Source organism: Patella vulgata, chromosome 2 (genome assembly GCF_932274485.2).
Source record: "Patella vulgata chromosome 2, xgPatVulg1.2, whole genome shotgun sequence".
Classification (NCBI taxonomy): Eukaryota; Metazoa; Mollusca; class Gastropoda; family Patellidae; genus Patella; species Patella vulgata.
This window is the reverse complement of record NC_065880.2, coordinates 56,710,231-56,732,381: the sequence shown is the minus strand read 5'-3', so window position 1 is coordinate 56,732,381 and position 22,151 is coordinate 56,710,231. Positions and strand designations below refer to the sequence as shown.

General features: G+C 37.1%; 1 protein-coding gene across 1 annotated transcript in view; it reads right to left on the bottom strand.

The window, feature by feature from the left end:
* Window positions 1–11,924: 11,924 nt before the first annotated feature.
* The window catches only part of LOC126811245 (rab-like protein 2A), a 60,766-nt gene continuing 50,539 nt past the window's right edge, over window positions 11,925–22,151 (bottom strand). Inside the window, exon 8 of the mRNA XM_050536824.1 lies at window positions 11,925–15,869. Coding sequence (XP_050392781.1) covers window positions 15,765–15,869 — 105 coding nt within the window. The 3' untranslated portion in view covers window positions 11,925–15,764. The remainder of the gene's footprint in view (window positions 15,870–22,151) is intronic.

Below are 22,151 nucleotides of genomic sequence, written 5' to 3'. Positions count from 1 at the left end.
TTCTTATAGGATCAAATAATAATCTATGCAAAATATCTGATTGTAGATCCATATCAATTGCTCAATCTGTTATTTTACCTGTTAATTCTGCAAGAAATATTGGTGTTATCTTTGACAAAAACATGAACATGATTAGTCAAATTAATAATGTATGTAAAAGCTGCTATTTCCACATTTACAATATAGGTAAAATTAGAAAATATATTTCACTAGATGCAACTAAATCACTTGTTCATGCTTTTATAACTTCTAGGCTTGATAATTTTAATTCTCTCCTTGCTGGTCTTCCTGTAAAACACCTAGATAAACTTCAAAAAGTTCAAAATTGTGCTGCCAGATTGATAACTCTTTCGAAAAAACATGACCACATAACTCCAATTTTAGCTTCTTTACACTGGTTACACATTAAGTACCGCATTAATTTTAAAATACTTTTATTGGTTTATAAATGTTTTAATGACACTTCACCCTCTTATATAAAAGATTTAATCACTGTATATACGCCAACTAGATGTTTGAGGTCATCTGGCGACCCCTTTCTCCTTAAACCCATCTCTGTAAATCTTTCTTCTTTCGGAGAACGATCCTTCTCTTTCCAGGCACCGAGACTCTGGAATAAGCTCCCTTTTTTTCATAAGGTCAGCAAAATCTATTACAATATTCAAACAATCACTAAAAACACATTTTTATACACAGGCTTTTAATTAAAAAAGATTCTATATATCTTGCATTTTATTATATGATTATGTCATTCTATATATGTATTCAATTTTATCATTTATGTACATTTGAATTTTATATTGATTCAATTTATGTTTTTGTAAAGCGCCTCTGAGCATTGCTCTGCAGTGGAAGACGAGCGCTGTATAAATATCGTTTTAATAATAATTACCGTAGCCAACCTGGTAACTCCGTTACCCTTCCGCCTCAAAATCATGAATATTTACCAAAACCTGGCAGAAAATGTTAATTCAACCCCTCTTCATCCATTCTAGACCAAAAAATCAACAAAAAATGGACACACAAAAGGGGAGAAAAGCGACAGAGAGAGAATTGCTTTAAATAGATGAACTACAATTTGTGAGATGATGAAATTTAATGGTGGTCTGCCCTCCCCCCCTTTGTGACAAAACGAGTTGTGGTTCTTGGTCAAAATAAAAGTAAAATACCGAGCGGAATCTCTCACCCGTATTCCAGCACACATTCCTAGCGCCAATAAAAACCTAGATGTAATTGTTACCTTTATATTAGAAAATAACATTTTAAGACATATTAATGCAAAAAAACATTTTGCAACCAAAGCTGGTTTGGGTGCTTTTTGATGCAGCGTGGGCGCACCCCTTGTTTATTAAACCCATGAACCCCGCCTCGAATCCGGGTGCTAGGAAATTTGTTCAGTGGTATAACTCTATACGCCAACATAGAAAGTTAATGAAATTTGGCATGTTCATACCTTATCCATCTGTCGATTTGGTGAAATAAAGATTTTGAAGCCACCAAAGCTAGTTTAGAAGTTATTGCGTGCGCGATGAGCCTACCGTTACCCGATTGTCCCATAGTTTTAGTATGTTTACGATGATATATCTCGAAAAGCCAGCATAGGAAGCTTCTAGTAGTTTATTCATCCCTTGATTCCGTGAAACAAAAATCATTTTACCACCAAAGCTGGTTTGGGTGCATTTTGATGCAGCTTGGGCTTACCCCTTGTTTATTGAGAACCCACGAACGCCGCCTCGAATCCGGGTGCTAGGAACTTTGCGGTGGTATAACTCGATACGCCATCATAGAAAGTTAATGAAATTTAGCATGTTCGTACCTTTTCCATCTGTCGATTTGGTGAAACAAAGATCTTTGAGCCACCAGAGCTAGTTTAGAAGTTATTGCGTGCGCAGTGAGCCTACCCTAACCCGATTCCCCCATATTTGTAGTATGTTTACGGTGATATATCTCGAAAAGCCAACATAGGACGCTTCTGAAATTTTGTATTCTAGTAGTTTATTCATCCCTTGATTCCGTGAAATAAAAAACATTTTGCCACCAAAGCTGGTTTGGGGGCTTTTTGATGCAGCTAGGGCTTACCCCTTGTTTATTGAACCCACGAACGCCGCCTCGAATCCGGGTGCTAGGAACTTTGCGGTGGTATAACTCGATACGCCAACATAGAAAGTTAATGAAATTTGGCATGTTCATACCTTATCCATCTGTCGAATTGGTGAAATAAAGATCTTGGAGCCACCAAAGCAAGTTTAGAAGTTATTGCGTGCGCGATGAGCCTATCCTAACACGATTCCCCCATATTTTTAGTATGTTTACGGTGATATATCTCAAAAAGCCAAAATAGGACGCTTCTGAAATTTTGTATTCTAGTAGTTTATTCATTCCTTGATTCCGTGAAACAAAAAACATTTTGCCACCAAAGATGGTTTGGATGCTTTTTGATGCAGCTTGAGCGTTTCCCTTGTTTATTGAACCCTTCAACGCCGCCTCGAATCCGGGTGCTTGGACCTTTGCGGTGGTATAACTCGATACGCCAACATAGAAAGTTAAAATTTGGCATGTTCATACCTTATGCATCTGTCGACTTAGTGAATTAAAGATCTTGGAGCCACCAAAGCTAGTTTAGAAGTTATTGCGTGCGCAGTGAACTTACCCTAACACGATTTAGTATGTTTACGGTAATATATCTCAAAAAAGCCAACATAGGAGTCTTCTGAATTTTTGTATTCTAGTACAACATGTAGTTTATTCATCCGTTGACTCTGTGAAATACAAAACATTTTGCCACCAAAGCTGGTATCGGTGCGTTTTGATGCAGCGTGGACGTACACCTTTTCTAAGTGCTCAGTTAGCCTAGTGTTCCATATTTTAGTATGTTTCCGGTAATATACTATTCAAAAAAAGTAGGGGATATTTGATTTTGGGGGCATAATACTAAAATATGCAAATGACTACGAAAAAAGTCACTATAGAACCTAACAGAAGAAACATTTCCAGTTACATGTGACGCCCAAATGCACCAATAGCTACCGCATGGAATGCAGGTGATGCTTGGGATCATCATGGGGGTCCAACCCAAGATTTGCACGACTCTGACTTTGAATGTTACAGTCATTGTGGCATTGAATTCCAGGGTGGAAACATCAGTTTAATTGTTTTAGTGACCAGAAAACAAATTTTGATATGCGTCGGCTTACCCAAAATGAAAGGTTACGTGCCCTTGGCATGCTACAGATCGGCACAACACAGGCGGTTGTGGCGCGGACGATGAATGTTTCTCAGTCTGTCATAAGCAGGCTATGGTCCAGATACCGTGATACACAATCTGTACAGGACAGACCACGCTCAGGTCGACCAAGGGCGACAACTCAAGCCCAGGATCGATTTATCCGTACCTTGGCCTTGAGAAATCGTGTCATCACAGCAAATCAGATCAGCGCTCGTCTTCAAACAGACACTGGTGTGAGAGTGAGTGGCCAGACGATTCGAAATCGACTGCATAGGGGTCACCTTCGCGCCCGACGTCCTCGCGTGATCCCTTGTTTGAGAGATCATCACATTCAGGCAAGACGTCGTTGGTGTAGGGATCGTCAACACTGGGATAATCGACGCTGGAGCAATGTGATGTTTTCAGATGAGTCAAGGTTCACTGTTGATTTTTGGGACAGACGTAGGAGGGTGTGGCGTCGTCGAAACGAGCGCTTCCAAGACGTTAACGTCATCAGACATGATCGATTTGGGGGTGGTTCTGTTATGGTGTGGGGAGGCATCACTGTTGCTGGAAGAACGGCTTTACATGTTGTTGCAGGGCGTGTTACAGGCCAGTACTACCGGGACAACATCTTGGCAGTCCATGTTGTGCCGTTCGCACGACGTCATGGCCGCCGTTTCATCTTCCAGGATGACAACGCAAGATGTCACAGGGCCAGGATCGTTACAGGTAACCTCCAACAACAGAACATCACCTTGGCCAGCACTGAGTCCCGACCTCTCCCCCATCGAGCGTGTCTGGGACATGCTTGGACAGAGGTTACGTCAACGTCAACAACGTCCTGCCAATGTCCAAGAACTTGCTGCTGCGTTGCAACAGGAATGGGACAATCTGGACCAAAATGACCTTAGACGTCTCATTAGGAGTATGCCACGTCGGATCAATGCTTGTTTGGCAAACAGAGGAGGATTTACCCGTTACTGACTTGGTTGTGATGCTGTGGTAACTTTGCTGTTTGACCCCGGGTATCATTTTACCCTTATAATGGTCAGTCTGTGCCTTACTTAGTCTAACGATCATTTGGAATAAATCGATGAATGTGAACTTCATTTCATTTTGTCATTTGTTTCTTCGTCAGTTTCATTAGGTGACTTTAATAACACTTAAAAATCAAATATCCCCTACTTTTTTTGAATAGTATACAATATTTTTTTTTTTTTTTTGGGGGGGGGGGGGTCTATTACATATATACTTTGCACTTTGCATTAACATGTCTTAAAATGTTATTTTCTAATACAAAGGTAACAATTATTTTCGTGGTAATTATATCTAGGTTTTTTATTGGCGCTAGGAATATGTGTGCTAACTTCATTACGCATCCGGGTGGTGGAATACGGCAATCTGTTTTACAGACCTAATGCGACATCCGTAGCGGCCAAGCGAATATTCACTGCGGATCAGTGTGGGAATACGGGTGAGAGATTCCGCTCGGTAAAAAACTATAAGTTTTAGCGACTAATCGGAATTATTAAGTTCTATAATTGTACAAGAAATGCAAAACAGGTATGCTGAAGAAATCGTAATCTGTAAGTGTATTTATAAAGGCACAAAAATAAGGGCGATAATCCAGACAGGATTAGGTAACTACAGAAAATTTAAAATAAATATTAAATTGGATCATTATCCAATATGTAGTTGGTTATATACTTATAAGAAATTTCAAACTTAGTATGTTGAAGAAATGGAAGTTTCGAAATTTCTTTTAATTAAAATGCGTAATTGTGTACCACCTTTGGCAGTGCACTTAAAATAAAGAGATTTTATTCAGGAAAGAAATAATTCTTTATTGTTACATATTGTCAAAAATCGTAATGCCTGTGAAAAGGTGGTATCTGGTATGTTACTATAAATTGACGGGTATTTTACTACCGTACTTCAAAACCAAATTTGTAGACATTAAGTTTATTGTTAATTATATTGATGTCCAGGTCTAGAACAGATGCATTTATAGTGCCGGAATTTTCTTTAATATTAGTTCAGGGGGATATATTTCACTTTTATATTTATTGAAATTTCCGTTATCATTGATGGGTGTTATGTCATCAATGTATCGGAAGGTATAGTTTAGACCGGCGTTTCCCAACCTGTGGGTCGCGAGCACTTTTCGTGGGATCGCGGACTAGTCCGAGAACTTTTTAAGAAAATGCTATCTTTTCATGTAATCTATCTATACATCTCCAATCTGATCCTGGGTCTAGAATGGGATTTTTCGTACAATCAAGGGACATAATTCAGGACGTTACGATTCGATATGCGGGAATATCGAAAGAAACCAAGATCTTTGGGTTATAAACATGCATTTAAAGTTTCATCAGAATCAGATCAAAACTGTGACCTCCAGGTGAACAACCTTGATATATCAGATGTTTACATTATTTGCGTACAAGGGGCGGCCATTTTGCCCGACAGTATTGGTCCGATTTTCACACAAAATGAAATGAAATAGGGTTTAACGTCCTACTGTTCTGCTCCTAAACTGGGCTAATGAAGATGGGCATACGCCATACAGTGTGCTATGAGGGAAATTTTGCCCGGGCAGCGGCGCTACGGCCTACTCTTATATCGAATACCAACTGCCAAGGGATCTTTTAAGTGCACGCCAATATGTACACGGGACCTGATTTTCACGCAAATTGATCTCAACCATCATTAGGGTGTAACGGTGATATACTAAAATGTTTTTTTTAATCGGATAAAAATTGTGACCTTTAGAGGAACCACATGCTTAAAGCGCGATTTTTCGTAAAATCGTGGGCCATAATCCATGAAGTTATGGTGCGATACATGCCAATATCGAAAGGAATCGGGATCTTTGGGAGACAGACCTATATTTCAAGTTTCGTCAAAATCAGATAAAAATTGTCCACAAACAAATTGTGGACGGATGGATAGACGTCCGGACGGACAGGGGCGACGACGTCCACATGAAAATGTGGGCATATAAATTTTTTATTAAATGTGAATATATCGCGAACGCCAGTTACCGACATTAGTTATTGCTGAAATTAGAAACAGCATTAAACTAAAAAAATTTAAATTCCATCTCAATAATTAATATACTCTTCAAAAAAAGTAGGGAACATTGAAATGCAAATACCTATGCAGGTTGTGATATGATAAATATAGTCATGGACACTTGGCATGCTTTGAGAGTATGTTCACAGATGAAGAACTTATCGCCCCAACAGAACCACATAGCTGCACCTGCGACACGCACCATACACGTGGGAGTGGTTCATTGTCAAATTTGACACTTCAAGTAAAGGTTGATGAAAACTGCCGCGTGCTGGTTTATCCTATCCATGTTTGCTTTCCTATCGGTTCTTGCATAAGATTTACTGTTTAGCGTATCTTTGCTTTATTTTGTTACGTTTAATTTGCAATGAGACGTCTTCAACATGACATGCTTCAAATGAGTTCTACACAGCAAGCAGTAGCCAACATGCTTAATATGTCAGTCTGTGATCAGCAGACTGTGGAACCGGTACCAATAAACACACAATGTTGATGACTGACCTCGTTCAGGTCGTCCTGGAGCCACTACACAAGCCCAGGATTGATACATTCGTACATAGGTCCTGCGAAATCGAGGACAAACGGCCAACCAGCTTTCTGTAACCTTGTACCAAGTTACAGTATTTCGAGTTACACCCAAAACGATTAGAAATCGGCTACATGCAGCCCATTTACATGCGCGATGACCGCGTGTTGTGCCTCCATTAACTCGCCAGCATATGGCAACAAGGCATCAATGGTGTAGGCAACGTAGAAATTGGGGTAATTGTCCATGTGCGCGTGTAATGTTCTCAGATGAGTCCAGATTTACTCTGGATTTCACCGATAGACGACAGCATGACAGATTCGGGCGTGGGTCTGTTATGGTGTGGGGAGGAATCACCATGAATGGCAGAACGGACTTGCAAATTGTTCAAGGAAGGTCCACTGGTGTGTACTACCGTGACCACATCCTCGCACCGATAACTCTGCCCTTTGCTCAACGTGCAGGGCTAAAGACCCCTACGCGCAAGCGAATTATTGAAATAAAATTAAATCATATGTTAATCCCGAAATGACCTAGTTTGTGTCGAGTGGACGTTAAACCCCATTTCTCTCTCTCTCTCTCAACGTGCAGGTCACATTTCATCTTTCAAGATGATAATGCCCGTGCCCAGCGGCACTATATTGTCCATATGCCTTGGTCAGCCATGAGTCCTGACCTTTCCCCTATTGAGCATGTCTGGTACATGATCGGGAGATGTGTTCGTCGACGTCAACTTCAACCGACAACACAGCAAAAATTGGTCATGGCGCTGCAAGAGGAGTGGGTCAGATTGACCCAAAACGTAATTGGGCGGTTGATTAGGAGCAGGCAAAGACGAACTGCTGAATGTCTGAAGATTGGTGGAGCAATTACTCATTATTAAGACAAAAATCTAAAACGTCCATTTTACGAGTGAAATGGGGTCGTCAGATAAGCCGCCCATATGAACTGTTTATGTTCATGTGTAGGCAATTGGCCTGTTATTAACATACACTGGTTACCTCTAATAAAAACAGCATTGCATTTCCGCAGTTTTGTATTGTTTCTGAATATCCCCTACTTTTTTTGAAGAGTATAATTACCTCATGTAGCATGTATATTTCACAAACACAGGTCATGAGAAACAAACAATTAATTAACCGCAGCCTAACACTAACTTTATTTTTTGTCCCGCCGATAAATAAATATATTGTGCCGTATGATGTTTGTTATAAAAAAAAGAACACATTGCTGAAAAAAGTTCAAGGGAAGTATTCTACAAAATACTTAAAAAAGATACTCTAAAAATAATTTACACTAGTTACCGAAAAGTGTCTGGAAAATAAAGACTACAAATAAAAAAATTCTGCGTATTTAGAGCTAGAAACTATTTATTTCCTAAACTCACGAGAGGGGCACGTAAACAAATGTTGTATCCACTAAATAAAAAAAAAAATCTAAAGTGTTGCAATGAGTTTATCTTGCCGCACTCGACACAAGTTTGAAAGTTAGAAAAGAAACGAAGCTAATACAGCTAGCTCTGTAGCTAAGTCTCTAACTCAATATCATCCAAAATCTTCGACATTGAAAACATGAATTATTTGTCAATTTAAATCAACATTGATGGTGTGATCTAACCGGGAAAAGATGGGCTTCTGATATCCAATATTTAAGACAAAATAACATTTTACCATTAGTACACGAATCATGTACCATAATGCATTTCGGCGCCATTTGTAATAAGGGACTCGAAAAACGAGGCTAGGGATATTCCACAAGTCATGTCAAACGATGACGACATATTCTTATCTGGAGAGCATGCACAATAAATACTATCGGTGTAGACTGGAATAACCAGACGCTAGAGATTTCCATTTGATTAGAAATTTGAGTAAAAACAGAAACAAGTGAATGTAAATCAGTTTATATACATTCATATCACATTATTTTATGCGTTGCGACCCATTTGTGTCAATTTCTAGGTCCCAAATATTAGCGATTTAGCCCCTTTAAAGGCTCAATACCTTGTTGTAACTGAATAATATGTCCCAATCTTTATTCTGGTCAACAAATTGCACTATTTTACAATATTCCAATTAATTGATGATACAAATTTCATCTTAACACACCTAATTTAAAAAATTGGAAAAATTCAACTAAATGATTTGAAAAGCCTGACGTAAAGCTTTTCAAATGTGACTTGGATTTGAACCCTCTGGACAAGTAAAATAGGATTTAATAGATAATTTACACAACAGGTAGGACACTAACACATCTAGTACTTAGAATAAGACTATTTTTTTATTTTTTGGAGCTGTCGATCCAGCAAGAGTGTTATTGTCCCTTTAAAATCGCCTAAATCGCCAAAATCAAAAATGAAATCAACGAGTGCAATCAAAATTTTTGTTCACGTTCGCTGTAAAATAACCACGAAAGTCAAAGCGCGTAATGGGTGTATTTTTACTCGGCTTTATATACCAATACTTGTTTGTTTAAAAGCTACTTGCGACGTATATTGCTGCGATCTCCCACTCCACTAGATAACAAACCTTAATCTCTCAACCCTCCGTGTTTCGAGATAAGACATGAGCCCATTACCTATAACGTTGCAGCTCTGGGAGCGATTTACACCCGGCATTTTTAAACAAAATTGACAATAGTTTTAATCAAAACAACGATTGATTATTGTTATTTATAATATTTCTACAACACCCAACTACAATTAAGCATATAATCCTACCTGAAACGGGTACAAATCGTCGTTTTTAAAATCGAGGCTTTAAGCCATTACTAAGACCGCCATCTTTTTAAACGATACGCTGTCATCATGAAGGCAGGGCTAAATATAAGGCTTTTATAACAGCCAATCAAAAGGACAATTGAAAGCACAGTAACTATGAATGGATTTCGATGGCGGTGAAATGTCAGACAAAAACAACGCTTCATTAATTTAAAACGCGAATATTTGGAGTTAGGCGACAGTTGTGCCACTACATTGGCCTCTGTAAGTTTAATTAATCATAATATTATAAACTTATCTATTTTAAAGATGTTATATGCATTAATAAAGAAATTGAGTTTGCCACTTGGAACTAAAGGCATCCAATCGTAGCTAAAAACAAACACATCAGTATATCTCAAGGTTTTTAGCTACGTTCTCGTAGCGACCACTCCACATGCGCGGGATTAACCTTGCTCACTCCAGAAAATCTCCTCGATGGTGCAGACACGCAGTTTAGGACAAATCCGTGTCGGAAAATCCTGAGAAACTTTCTCACCTAACACCGGGAGCAATCCCGAGACCTCCTGGTTAGCTCGCCAGCTTCTTATTCACTGAGCCACTACAGCTCCTAGACCAATCGACCACCCTGGTGATGACAATCTGATTATAACACAGATCGTATTTTGTTCGTTTTTTATAGTTCAAAATTTCGTTTCGCTAGTCTTGGTTGCTGTAAGGGATTTTCAAATGAAACGGTCTGCTACGGCAAGTTCTTGGCGTAGGGTGCACGGAACTGTGGGTATTTCACTAGAAACATCAACGTTCATTGTTTACTCAATTGTGAGACATCATAGGGTCAAAAGCGTCTGTACGATCTCTTTTGTGACCTTCCACTACAAACGGTCAGATCTTCGTGTAGCGTAGGCCATTGCGGGTAAAAAAAAAAAAAAAAAAAATGAAACGAACTATAGATCTGTATTTTAATCAGAATGTAGTTATGATAATTATCCATTTTTATACGGCCACATTGAAATGTGGTCGTATATTGTCATCGCCCCCGTCCGTCGTCTACAATTGCTTGTGGACGCTCTAGAGGCTAAAGTTAATATCGAATTGACTTTAAATTTATACACAGTGTTTACTGTCATCGGTCATGAGACCAAGAATCCTATTGCTTTTCAGCGATTTCGAATAATTACTGCCAGAGTTATGGCCCTTGATCACTTCAAAAAATCTTGTGGACGCTATAGAGGCTAAAAGTTAATATCCGATTGACTTTAAATTTATACACAGTGTTTAAGGTCATGAGACGAAGAATCCTATTGCTTTTCAGCGATTTCGAATAATTACTGCCAGAGTTATGGCCCTTGATCACTTCAAAAAATCTTGTGGACGCTATAGAGGCTAAAAGTTAATATCCGATTGACTTTAAATTTATACACAGTGTTTAAGGTCATGAGACGAAGAATAGAAGGCTTGATTTTCAGCGATTTCCGATAATTACTGCCAGATTTATGGCCCGTGATCACTTCAAAAAATCTTGTGGACGCTCTAGAGGCCAAAGTTAATATCCGATTGACTTTAAATTAATACAAAGTGTTTAAGGCCATGAGACGAAGAATCCTATTGATTTTCAGCGATTTCGGATAATTACTGCCAGATTTATGGCCCGTGATCACTTCAAAAAATCTTGTGGACGCTCTAGAGGCCAAAGTTAATATCCGATTGACTTTAAATTAATACAAAGTGTTTAAGGCCATGAGACGAAGAATCCTATTGATTTTCAGCGATTTCGGATAATTACTGCCAGAGTTATGCCCCTTGATCACTTCAGAATATCTTGTGGATGCTCTAGAGGCCAAAGTTAATATCCGATTGACTTTAAATTTATACAGTGTTTAAGGTCATGTGACGAAGAAGCCTATTAATTTTCAGCAATTTCCGATAATTACTGTCAGAGTTATGGCCCTTGATCACTTCAAAAAATCTTGTGGATGCTTTAGAGGCTATGGTTAATATCCGACTGACTTTAAATTTCTACAGTGTTCAAGGTCATGAGACGAAGAATCCTATTGATTTTCAGCGATTTCGGATAACTACTGAAAGACTTTAAATTTATACGCAGTGTTTGAGGTCACAAGACAAAGAATCCTATTGATTTTCAACGATTTCCAATAATTACTGCCAAAGTTATGGCCCTTGATCACTTTGAAAAGTTTTGTGACGCTCTAGAGGCTTATGTTATCTTCCGATTGATTTCAGATTGATACACAGAGTTTAAGGTCTTGAGACGAACAAGTATATTGATTTTCACTCAATTTTGATAACTTGAACAGCTAAATCCATGATTTAAATATTTCGTATACTAAACGTTAGCATGGGGCAGAAATTCATAAAAACCAAACAAATGCTAATGATTTTCTGATAATTATTTAATGAGTTGTTACTCTTAATCAGATTTTAATGTATTATAAATGTTTCATTACTGAAAAAGTAAAAATATGCGACAACTCTTGTTGACTGCCTGGACGATTTAGCTGCTGTGGGCGTATGTTTCGTTGCCTGGCAACCTATCTTTATATTTGTGGGGCAGCCTGTCAATAGTATAGAATTGATTATGTTGTAGAAGTATTTATAAATAAAATACAAGAACATACCATACAGTATCAATTTCAACAGTTTACAACTAAATATATGCCAGAGCTTCATAATATTGCAATAACATGTAAGAATGAAATGGGGTGTAATGTCCTATGTAAAAAAAAAAAAATATACAGAGAGGTAACATTCTTTTATGCACAAATTAAACTTGATAAAATTGATATTTACTGAACATAATGGATTATGGTTGTGTTCTTCTTTAAATGATAAATACTCTATGGAGATATAAAAAATCCTACAAGTTCCTGTATACTTGTTTTTGAAAACTAAGCAATGTAATGACTCAAACAATGGTGCCATCTGGAGAAATGAAAAGAATTTGCCAATGACATTTTGTTCTATATAATCTGCATTGCTGGAACAATTATTTTTATACATTTATACCTGATTGTTACACCTAGTACAACATTGTGTTTTTAATGAACAAACTGGTCTCACTATACATACAGTATTTCAAATAGATTATAAGAATTGCAAATATTCAAATAGACATGAATATATTTATAAAGAAGTAAAATATTGATTGTGATATAATATAAATAAATGAATTATATACAATATGACAGACTGTAAGATTGTTTATGACAATCCCCTGAGATATTAAATCGTAGGTTCTCTACTCAACAAGCACAAAATAGCACTTTTACAAGTTGATCAATTCCTATGTATTACTACTGTAATATCATACTGTACCAAATACCAATATATTATGATTACACTACATTAGTTAATTTCAATTAAAGTTTAAAATTGGTACATAAATTTAAGGTTGATTTATTTATTGTGTTAAATGTTTTGGATGAAAAATTTTCTCGATTAAAAAAATGGACAAGTATAGATAAAATTATTTTTTGTGTTCAGTAATTGACCTATATGAACAAGCCAACAGTGAGGCTGATGTCCCCCGCCGAAATCCCCAAATAAATAGATGAAACATATTAATTAATCGCACATCTATTTTTTTCCAAAGTATCAAGCAATCAAACTGATTATCAACTATACACTAAGTTTCATCACTCTCTATCAGATAGAATCAAAGTTATCTTGTCCCAAAGCAGGAAATTGCTTATCTCTGCTTAGCTTTAGCTCAATATGTTAATCATTGAACTCAGTCAAGACGAACATCTACATCAAGTTTAAACATTCTACCTCAATTAGAAGAAGAGTTTGACCAATCAAAATGCTTATTGCTCGTTAGCCTAAGCAGAAAATTCTCATCATCGAACTTAGTCAAGGTATTGATGTAATGAAACTATACACCAAGTTTCATCACTCTCACTTAATTAGAACTAAAGTTATCGTGTCCCAAAGCATCAACCAATCAAATTGCTTATCTCTGCTTACCCTAAGCAGAAAATGCTCATCTTCGAACTCCATCAAGGCATTGACCTAATAAACACCTACACCAAGTTTGAACATTCTAGGTCAATTAGAAGGAGAGTTATTGTGTCCCAAAAAGTGTGACGGACAGACAGACAGACGAACCCATTTTAATAGTCCCCTGCTTTCTTCGAAAGGCGGGGAACAAATAAAACAAGGCATTGACCTAATCAACACATACACCAAGTTTGAACATTCTAGCTCAATTAGGAAGAGAGTTATCGTGCCCCAAAGTATCAACCAATCAAATTGCTTATCTCTGCTTACCCTAAGCGGAAAATGCTCATCTTCGAACTCCATCAAGGCATTGACCTAATAAACACATACACCAAGTTTGAACATTCTAGCTCAATTAAAAGTTATCGTGTCCCAAAGCATCAACCAATCAAATTGCTTATCTCTGCTTACCCTAAGCGGAAAATGCTCATCTTCGAACTCCATCAAGGCATTGACCTAATCAACACATACACCAAGTTTGAACATTCTAGCCCAATTAGGAAGAGAGTTATCGTGTCCCAAAGCATCAACCAATCAAATTGCTTATCTCTGCTTACCCTAAGCGGAAAATGCTCATCTTCGAACTCCATCAAGGCATTGACCTAATAAGCACATACACCAAGTTTGAACATTCTAGCTCAATTAGGAAGAGAGTTATTGTGTCCCAAAAAGTGTGACGGACAGACAGACGGACGGACAGACAGACGGACGAACCCATTTTAATAGTCCCCTGCTTTCTTCGAAAGGCGGGGGACAAAAAGGACCGGTCCCTTTACAGTTTAATGAGATTTAAAATACAGATGTGACGTCATCCTTTCAAATAATGGTACTGGCAACGTTCCAATTGTATATTATTCATACTAGTTGAAATATTTCATTGAAATGCACATGCAGGAGTGTCTGTATTTTAAGTTGTTTAATGGTCTCGAGCAAGACATTGGGTAATATATAGAAACAACAATCAGACTAATGTCCCTCGTGAAGTATCAATAATATTACTTAATGTCTCGCTCTCGACAATTAAACCACACTGAACTAAAATATGTGTTGACAAAGTAATAAAGTAATACATAATTTTATAAATAGATTATTAATACCCTGTGTATACAAGAAATAAAACAGAAATCCAGACAAGTACACTGAAGAACAAGCCAACAATGCGGCTGATGTCCCCCACCTCAATACCAATTAAATATACGACACTCGATTACTTGCACATTTATCTTTTTATAAACAATCTAGCAATCCAATTGCTTGTCACTCAGCTTAACATAGATAGAAAATGTTCATTATTGAAATTACATTGATATAATGAAATTATACACCAAGAATCCCCCCACCCCCATCAATCAGGACAGACAAATGCTTAGGCCAAGCAGAAAATATGCATCAGATTCAGTCAAAATGAAATGAATAATGAAATGGGGTTTAACCTCCTACTGTTCTGCTCTGAACTGAAGACGGGCATACGCCATACAGTGTGCTATGAGGGAAATTTGGCCTGACAGCGGCAGATTCAGTCAAGAAATTCAGAAAGTATAAAGCAGTGTCCTTGTGTCCCAATAAGTTTGAAGGACAGACAGACTCATTTTAATAGTCCTCATGCTTTCTTCAAATGGTGGTGAACAAAAACAATATGAATGCATTGACTTACACAGAAATATATACTCAAACAAACATACAATTTGATGGCACATGTTGTTTTCAAAAAATCAAAAAACAAAAAACACACATCATCCAAGAAATCTTGAATTATTTCAACCAAGTCTGATTTCAGATTGATTAAGATATATGAAACAAGTTCAAATATTTTTGATCTACTTACAGTAAAAAATTTAATTTCTTGCCTAATACTGAAGAAACTTTTGTTATAAATGTAATGCTAGCATACACATTTTGTTTAAAATGTCCACATAACACAAGACTGGAATTCATTGCAATTATCCAGTGAGTAAATTCACCTAGTAGGCAAAAATATAAATAATTAGTAATTAAAATGATCACAGATTTGCAACATATATATATATACTATGACTACCATATACACTAAAGTGAAAATGATATGTAAATACTAAAATATTACTGTATTAATATTTACAAAGATTTTCTTCTGATATTATTTAACAATGTTCATAAAATATATGACTTTGAGTAATTAGGGAATGGAAAGATATAATAATAAAGATAAATTAAACACATCCTAAAATAGTCTTTTTTCAGGAATCAGGTTTGTCATCTGTATGGCTTTTCGGTGAATCTAATCCACTGTCTGATACTTCCTCCTTGTCTTCTTTACTTTTATCAGTTTCTAGTTCAAAATTCTGAAATGAAATATTAAACATAAATACCAAGTTAAACATACATTATGCAAGAGCTAAATCTGTCTATTGCAGGTCTTTCTTTAGGCCTGAAATGTTATCTAAATTATTAATTAGACATAAATTAACCTATCCAGACCATAACCAACTCTTGATGGCATTGCTAGCCTGCGATCTTTAGTGGATTGTAAGCCGATTTACTCCATAACTTTCCTTCACGATTTAACGATTAAATGGATAATCGAGACTATGCTGTTTATCTAGTCGGGACGTCACATGCCAAATCATCACTGAACCCACTTTTGCCTGATATATCATATTTCTCTGTGGATTATTGTTGGGTAGTGTCTCCTTGATTTTTCTAGGGTGGGTGTGGTTGTGTCTCCCTTGGGGAAACTTCAATATTCAAGATGGCGACCAAACATGGCTGGAAAAATACGAAAAATCATTTTTTGCCATCCTAGGTCGTGTAATATAACGTTTTATAGGTTTTCGGGGTTGCTGAATACGAAATCGGGCATATTTTTAACACACGACCTATTCCAACAAAGAAATTCAAAATGGCGTCCGATATCGTGTAATATATCATTTTATATGTTTTGGGGGTCGCTTAACGCGAATTCGGACATCTTTTTAACATCCGACCTTTCATAACCAAGGTACATGAGAAGCGACCAAACGATTAACGATATGCATGTACATAGTTGGTTTTCTTATCTTGCCAAGTCCATTCTGTGTGCTCAAACGCCAGATGACTCAAAGTCATCTCGCTAGCAAGCGAGCATAACTTATCTATCGATCATTAAGTGTTTTTTGGTATCCGACCGAAACAATGGCTACTAATTGTTTAGTGATAATAACAGTCGTGTAAACTCGATCCATAGTGTCCACGACAGCACAGTAGTTCTGAATAATCATTTTTCTGATAATAACCGTTTTGATTAGTACTACACCTTGAATCTCTCCGTTATTCGTGCGTTTCTGTGTCCATTACTATTAGTACAGCGTGATCACTGGAATATATCACCTTGACTTTCCCTGTTATTTTTGTGTCTATTTCCATTACTATAAGTACTACCGACTCAGATAACCTGGAATACACAACCTACCGTCTCCCTATTATTCTTGTTTGTCTGTCGCTCTTCATTAGCCTAGCCGGAGCAGAACAGTAGGACGTTTAACCCCATTTCATTTCATTTCATTGTGTGTCTGTGTCCATTACTATTGGTACTACTGACTCTAATCACCGGAATATATCACCTTGTTACTCCCTATTTAAACAAATAAATGTTTGCAACCTACATGGTCCTATAAACGATTAAGACGGACATACGCTATTCAGTTTTTATGTTTTGCATCGAATTACGTGCACGCCAACGAGTACACGGGAGGACATCGTTTTTTCTTTACATCAGACCGACTTGTTGCTTTTCTACCAACTTTCTCGGTCAACTCCGGCATCGGAAACAGGATTTCCTAGTTGGTGAGTCAGTGTCATACTCACAACTACTCCTGTACAAGCGTAAATTATGTATACAGTAGAATCTGTATGAGCAGCCACTCCTAGTCAGCGACATCTCCTTGTAAGCGGTCACAATAAATTCCCCCCGTAGAAATTCTGTTTTATCTCTTTATTCAACGGTCACTCCTCTAACGCGGCCAGCGGTCACTATTTTACTTATAAATTCAACAAAACATAGCCCATTCAACGGCCATTGTTGAATGATACCATCTTGTCGTTCTTTGTAACACCCCCGCTAATCCCGTGAGTAGTAGTTAATTAACTGGACCCCCACTGATCAGGTAAAAAGAAATGTAAACATAACAATCAACTCGGGATTATCTGTTAATTAATCTTTTGTTTTATTAAACGACTAACCTGATCATTGTTTTCACGCGTAACGACACATTATTTGATACAGATTGAATAAAATAAAAGTACCAAGTTTTGTCACGATCATCTAGTATCTCTCTTAGCGCATCCTATAATATTACATACAGAGTTACACCCCCTGTAAATAGGTGATAAAATAAGCGATGTTTTTTGTTCATGTGCTTTTTTGATAAAATAAAATGAATTCATCGATTTTCTTCACAAAAATGGATAAATATTATCGAATGCATCACAATGGCAGACAGTAGTATCGAAGGTTGGTACAAAATGACAAGTTTACAGAAGTTATGTCCGAGATTTGATTAAAGAATTTCCGTCCGGGCGCAAGATTCAGCGACGGCCAAATTTACCGCTTCCAATGCATCCAAGCGTAATATTTAATTTATGTCGGCACAAAAAGCAACGAGATTTTATTAAGAGGCCACTCCCGTTAAGTTATGTCCGAGATTTGAGTAAAGAATTTTCGTTCGGCGCAAGATTCAGCGACGGCCAAATTTACCGCTTCCAATGCATCCAAGCGTAATATCTAATTTATGTCGGCACAAAAAGCAACGAGATTTTATTAAGAGGCCACTCCCGTTAAACGGTCAGTTGTGAAAATTCCCTTGGGTGGCTGCTTAATGCAGATTCTACTGTATGTTACGCTTTGAACAGGGTCACTTAAAATGTTCCTAAAAAGGCAGATCAAACTGTCAAGGTATCTTTAACGTGAATGTCAGTGTTTACACGGGACCTCGGCTTTTCGCCCATCCGAACACGGTCTTTGTCAGGCCATACGTTTTGACAAGGGGGAACCACGCTAGAAAATCATGAGTTTTCGGCCAACACCGAAAGTGAACCCGAGACCTGGTTAGCGAGCCAGTGATATTACAACCCATCGTTTTTTTATACTTTCGATGGCCTCTACTACATGAAGATCAGGCAGGTTGTAGTGGAAAGTTGCGTTGGAGGTCATACGTGTGACTTTTGACCCTATGACGTCAGGCGTTTATGTTTCTAGTGGGTTACCCACAGTTCCGTGCACCTCACACCAATAACTCGCCGTAACAGACCGTTACATGGACTAAACCCTCAAATCATCAAGATGATGAAGATGGCACAATATGATACATTAATATTAATATTGCTTTGGTTATATGTTTTACATATCGTATCTTTTTGTTATCATAAATCTAGCTGTGTGAACTTTGTTTTTTTTCTATTTTCTGCCGTCATGATGGGTCTTATGTTAAAACATGTCCGAATTCGTGTTAAGCGACTCCCAAAACATATAAAACAATATATTACATTTTTGTCCGCCATTTTGAATATCTTTGTCAGACACTATAGAATTGGTATCGTTTAATATGGTTGTTTTAGCGCGAATAACGATGCATACAGTTTAATTTCAAAACATTGTTTGATAATTGTTGAAAATTACAAAAATCGTTTAATTAGTACTATCGTTTAATTTAATGGTACACCATTGAATTTCTCTGAGAGCTGTTTAGAAATGGGGGATCCGTTTACTTATCTAATGGATTTAATTACTTGCCGAGCACTTTAATTTTTCGAGACGCGTAAAAAAATTAACACCCGATGAATTTATCTACAGGGTTTAAATATTAGACGAAGCGTTTAATTTCCCGCAAGTCGTTTACGTATGAATTACGAATAGAAAAGGTGAATATAAAAAGAAAATGCACAACCATCGATGCTCGCCTTACCGTGGTCGTAGTGTTATTATCCATTATCCATTAAAAAAAATATGATTCCACCATTGACAAATACATCAAAAACCGGTAAATCACGTCCAATGTTATTATACCATTGGAAATCGGTAAAGCACATCCCAGGTAATGTATTTTCTTTAATTGTTGTTAGTTGTATTTTACGTCCGCTTCCACCGAGGTGATATTGCAGACAAATTTAAATCACAAAAGAATGAAAATAGCCTTCCACCTGTACACGTCGCTAGAAGACCTGGCAATGGACACGTGTCACTGTGATAATCTCGTGAGACTTTTTCACTGGCGCCAAATAGTCGATCTCTATACAAGATGTCGCTCATTTTCAGACAAAGCTACAGGAATGGCTTCCAACAGTATCAAAAGGATACCTAGTATTATTATCCATTATCCATTTAAAATAATAATGATTCCACCATTGACAAATACATCACAAGTCGGTAAATCACGTCCAATGTTACGATTATTTGCATATGAAGTGCGAATACATCAAAAATCGGTAAATCACGTCCGAGGTAATTATACATTTGGAAAGCCGTAAATCAAATCCCATTCGTTCGTTCGTTCCTGGAGTTTTACGTCCAGTTCCACCTGAGGTGATATCGTAGACAAGTCACACACATCCCACTACTACCTGTTGTTTTAACGTTCGCTTCCACAGAAGTGATATCGCAGACAAGCACACATCCCAGGTAATGTATCTGTTGTTAGTTGTATTTTACATCCGCTTCCACCGAGGTGATATCGCAGACAAGGTAATGTATCTTCTTTAAGTCACAAATGAATTAAGTTCCACCTGTAGACGTCACAAGCAGAGAAGTCAACCCCGCAAAGTAATGTTGCACGACGATAATCTTGTGAGACTTCTCACTGGCGCCCATTTTCAAACAGGTCACACAGGGCTAACCATGTAACACCATCGCACGCCAGATGCCGCCCATCGCAAGAATATTTTCTTTCTCCAACTAGCACAACCATTGTTTCGCATACCCTTTCAGTGCTATGAACATCAGATAATAATTTCGCTAACCCCACTACGTTTCTACTACATTCCGTAATTTAACTGATTTATACTATATCCAATATAACGTTTTGATTAATTAAATGAGAGTAAACACTTTTACCTTGTAATTTTATACCAGTTTGCGATTTATTATTACAATCTTATACAAAGTATTTATATTTTATTGTAAATAATTTCCTCGGGAGATGAATTTATATAAGCCCTGGCTTGCTTTCAGATCCCACAATCATATAGGTGTACTTTTATAATATGTAAATATTTATTGAATAAATAGTGTCAGAACAAAAAAACCCAATTTGCATTAAACCAAAGGTACATTTATCACTATTACAATATATGTACATGTATGGTATTAAAAAAATAATGTGTGTCGGGGAGGCCACATAACGGGGATTGGACAGCAGGGTTATATTTTTCTGTCAAGTTGGGTACTAACTCAAAATCAACATTCCCGAAACGGATTTATAAATCAAACAAAACAAATATTTAGCTGTGATAAATTAATAACAAAGAGCAAATTGTATGTATTTATATGTATGCACACTAAACACTAAAAACAATCACAAATAATGCAGGTGGGAAGTGATAAAACAATAGCATTTGAGCAATCAAAGCATTAATCCATACTGTAATAACGGAATGTGTATTCAAAAACATGGTTTCATATAGTACCCAGACAGGTGGCCACAGGTGGGAATTAATGAAACAATAGCAATCGACCAATCAAATAATTAATCTTTACTGTCACAGCGGACATCTATGACTTTGTGTTGTACGTGTATTTTCAAAATAACCATCGGATGACTAAAAAGTGAATCGCTCACAATGGCATGTATACACAGACCCTTTCTGTAATTAATGTGTATGGGGATATAGATTCAGAGGTGATTATGATAATCGTAGTTAAAAGACGAATCTCAATACCTTTTTTACTGTGCATATATATAAATATCTAATAATTATTTAATCCCTGTTTTAACTAATCACAATGTAAAATATTGCACTATATATACACAACGTGTTATTGTCTGCTATATCGCCTCGGTGGAAGCGGGTGGTAAATAAAGCGATCTCAAACACTTAAATATATCCGATTCGTCGGTTCGCGAGAAGTGCAATGAAATTATCATGGCAGAACTTGTAATGTTTTTAGGCTCATGCAGGTGGGTCACAGAATTGCCCCGTGATATGAGATCAAAGAATACATTTGCACGTAGCCGATTTTTCCAGACGTGTTGTATTCAATTGTTAAGACTACGTGGCGCCTTAAATAAACCAACATTACCAACTTCTAACAGGTTCCATTGATTTATCATTTATTTTATGACAGTTTAGACCACAATGTGTTACGATTCGCATTATGGTATTCTAAGCTGATTCTTATACGGAATTCGAGGTGCAATGATATAAATTCGGATTTGAGTGGACGAGTTAACACAATTATACATGTATGTGACCGTAAGCTTATTCTCGGTCTTTTTCATTTTGATTTTAATATTTTATCAAGAAAAACATACATGTAACAACTTTTGGTCAGGTATCACAGCTTTATAACCATTTAATGATTTATTTCTGTATCAATTTTATACTGATTTGAGAAAACCATTGGTTGTTAAAGAATTATCATACTTTTCCCGGGA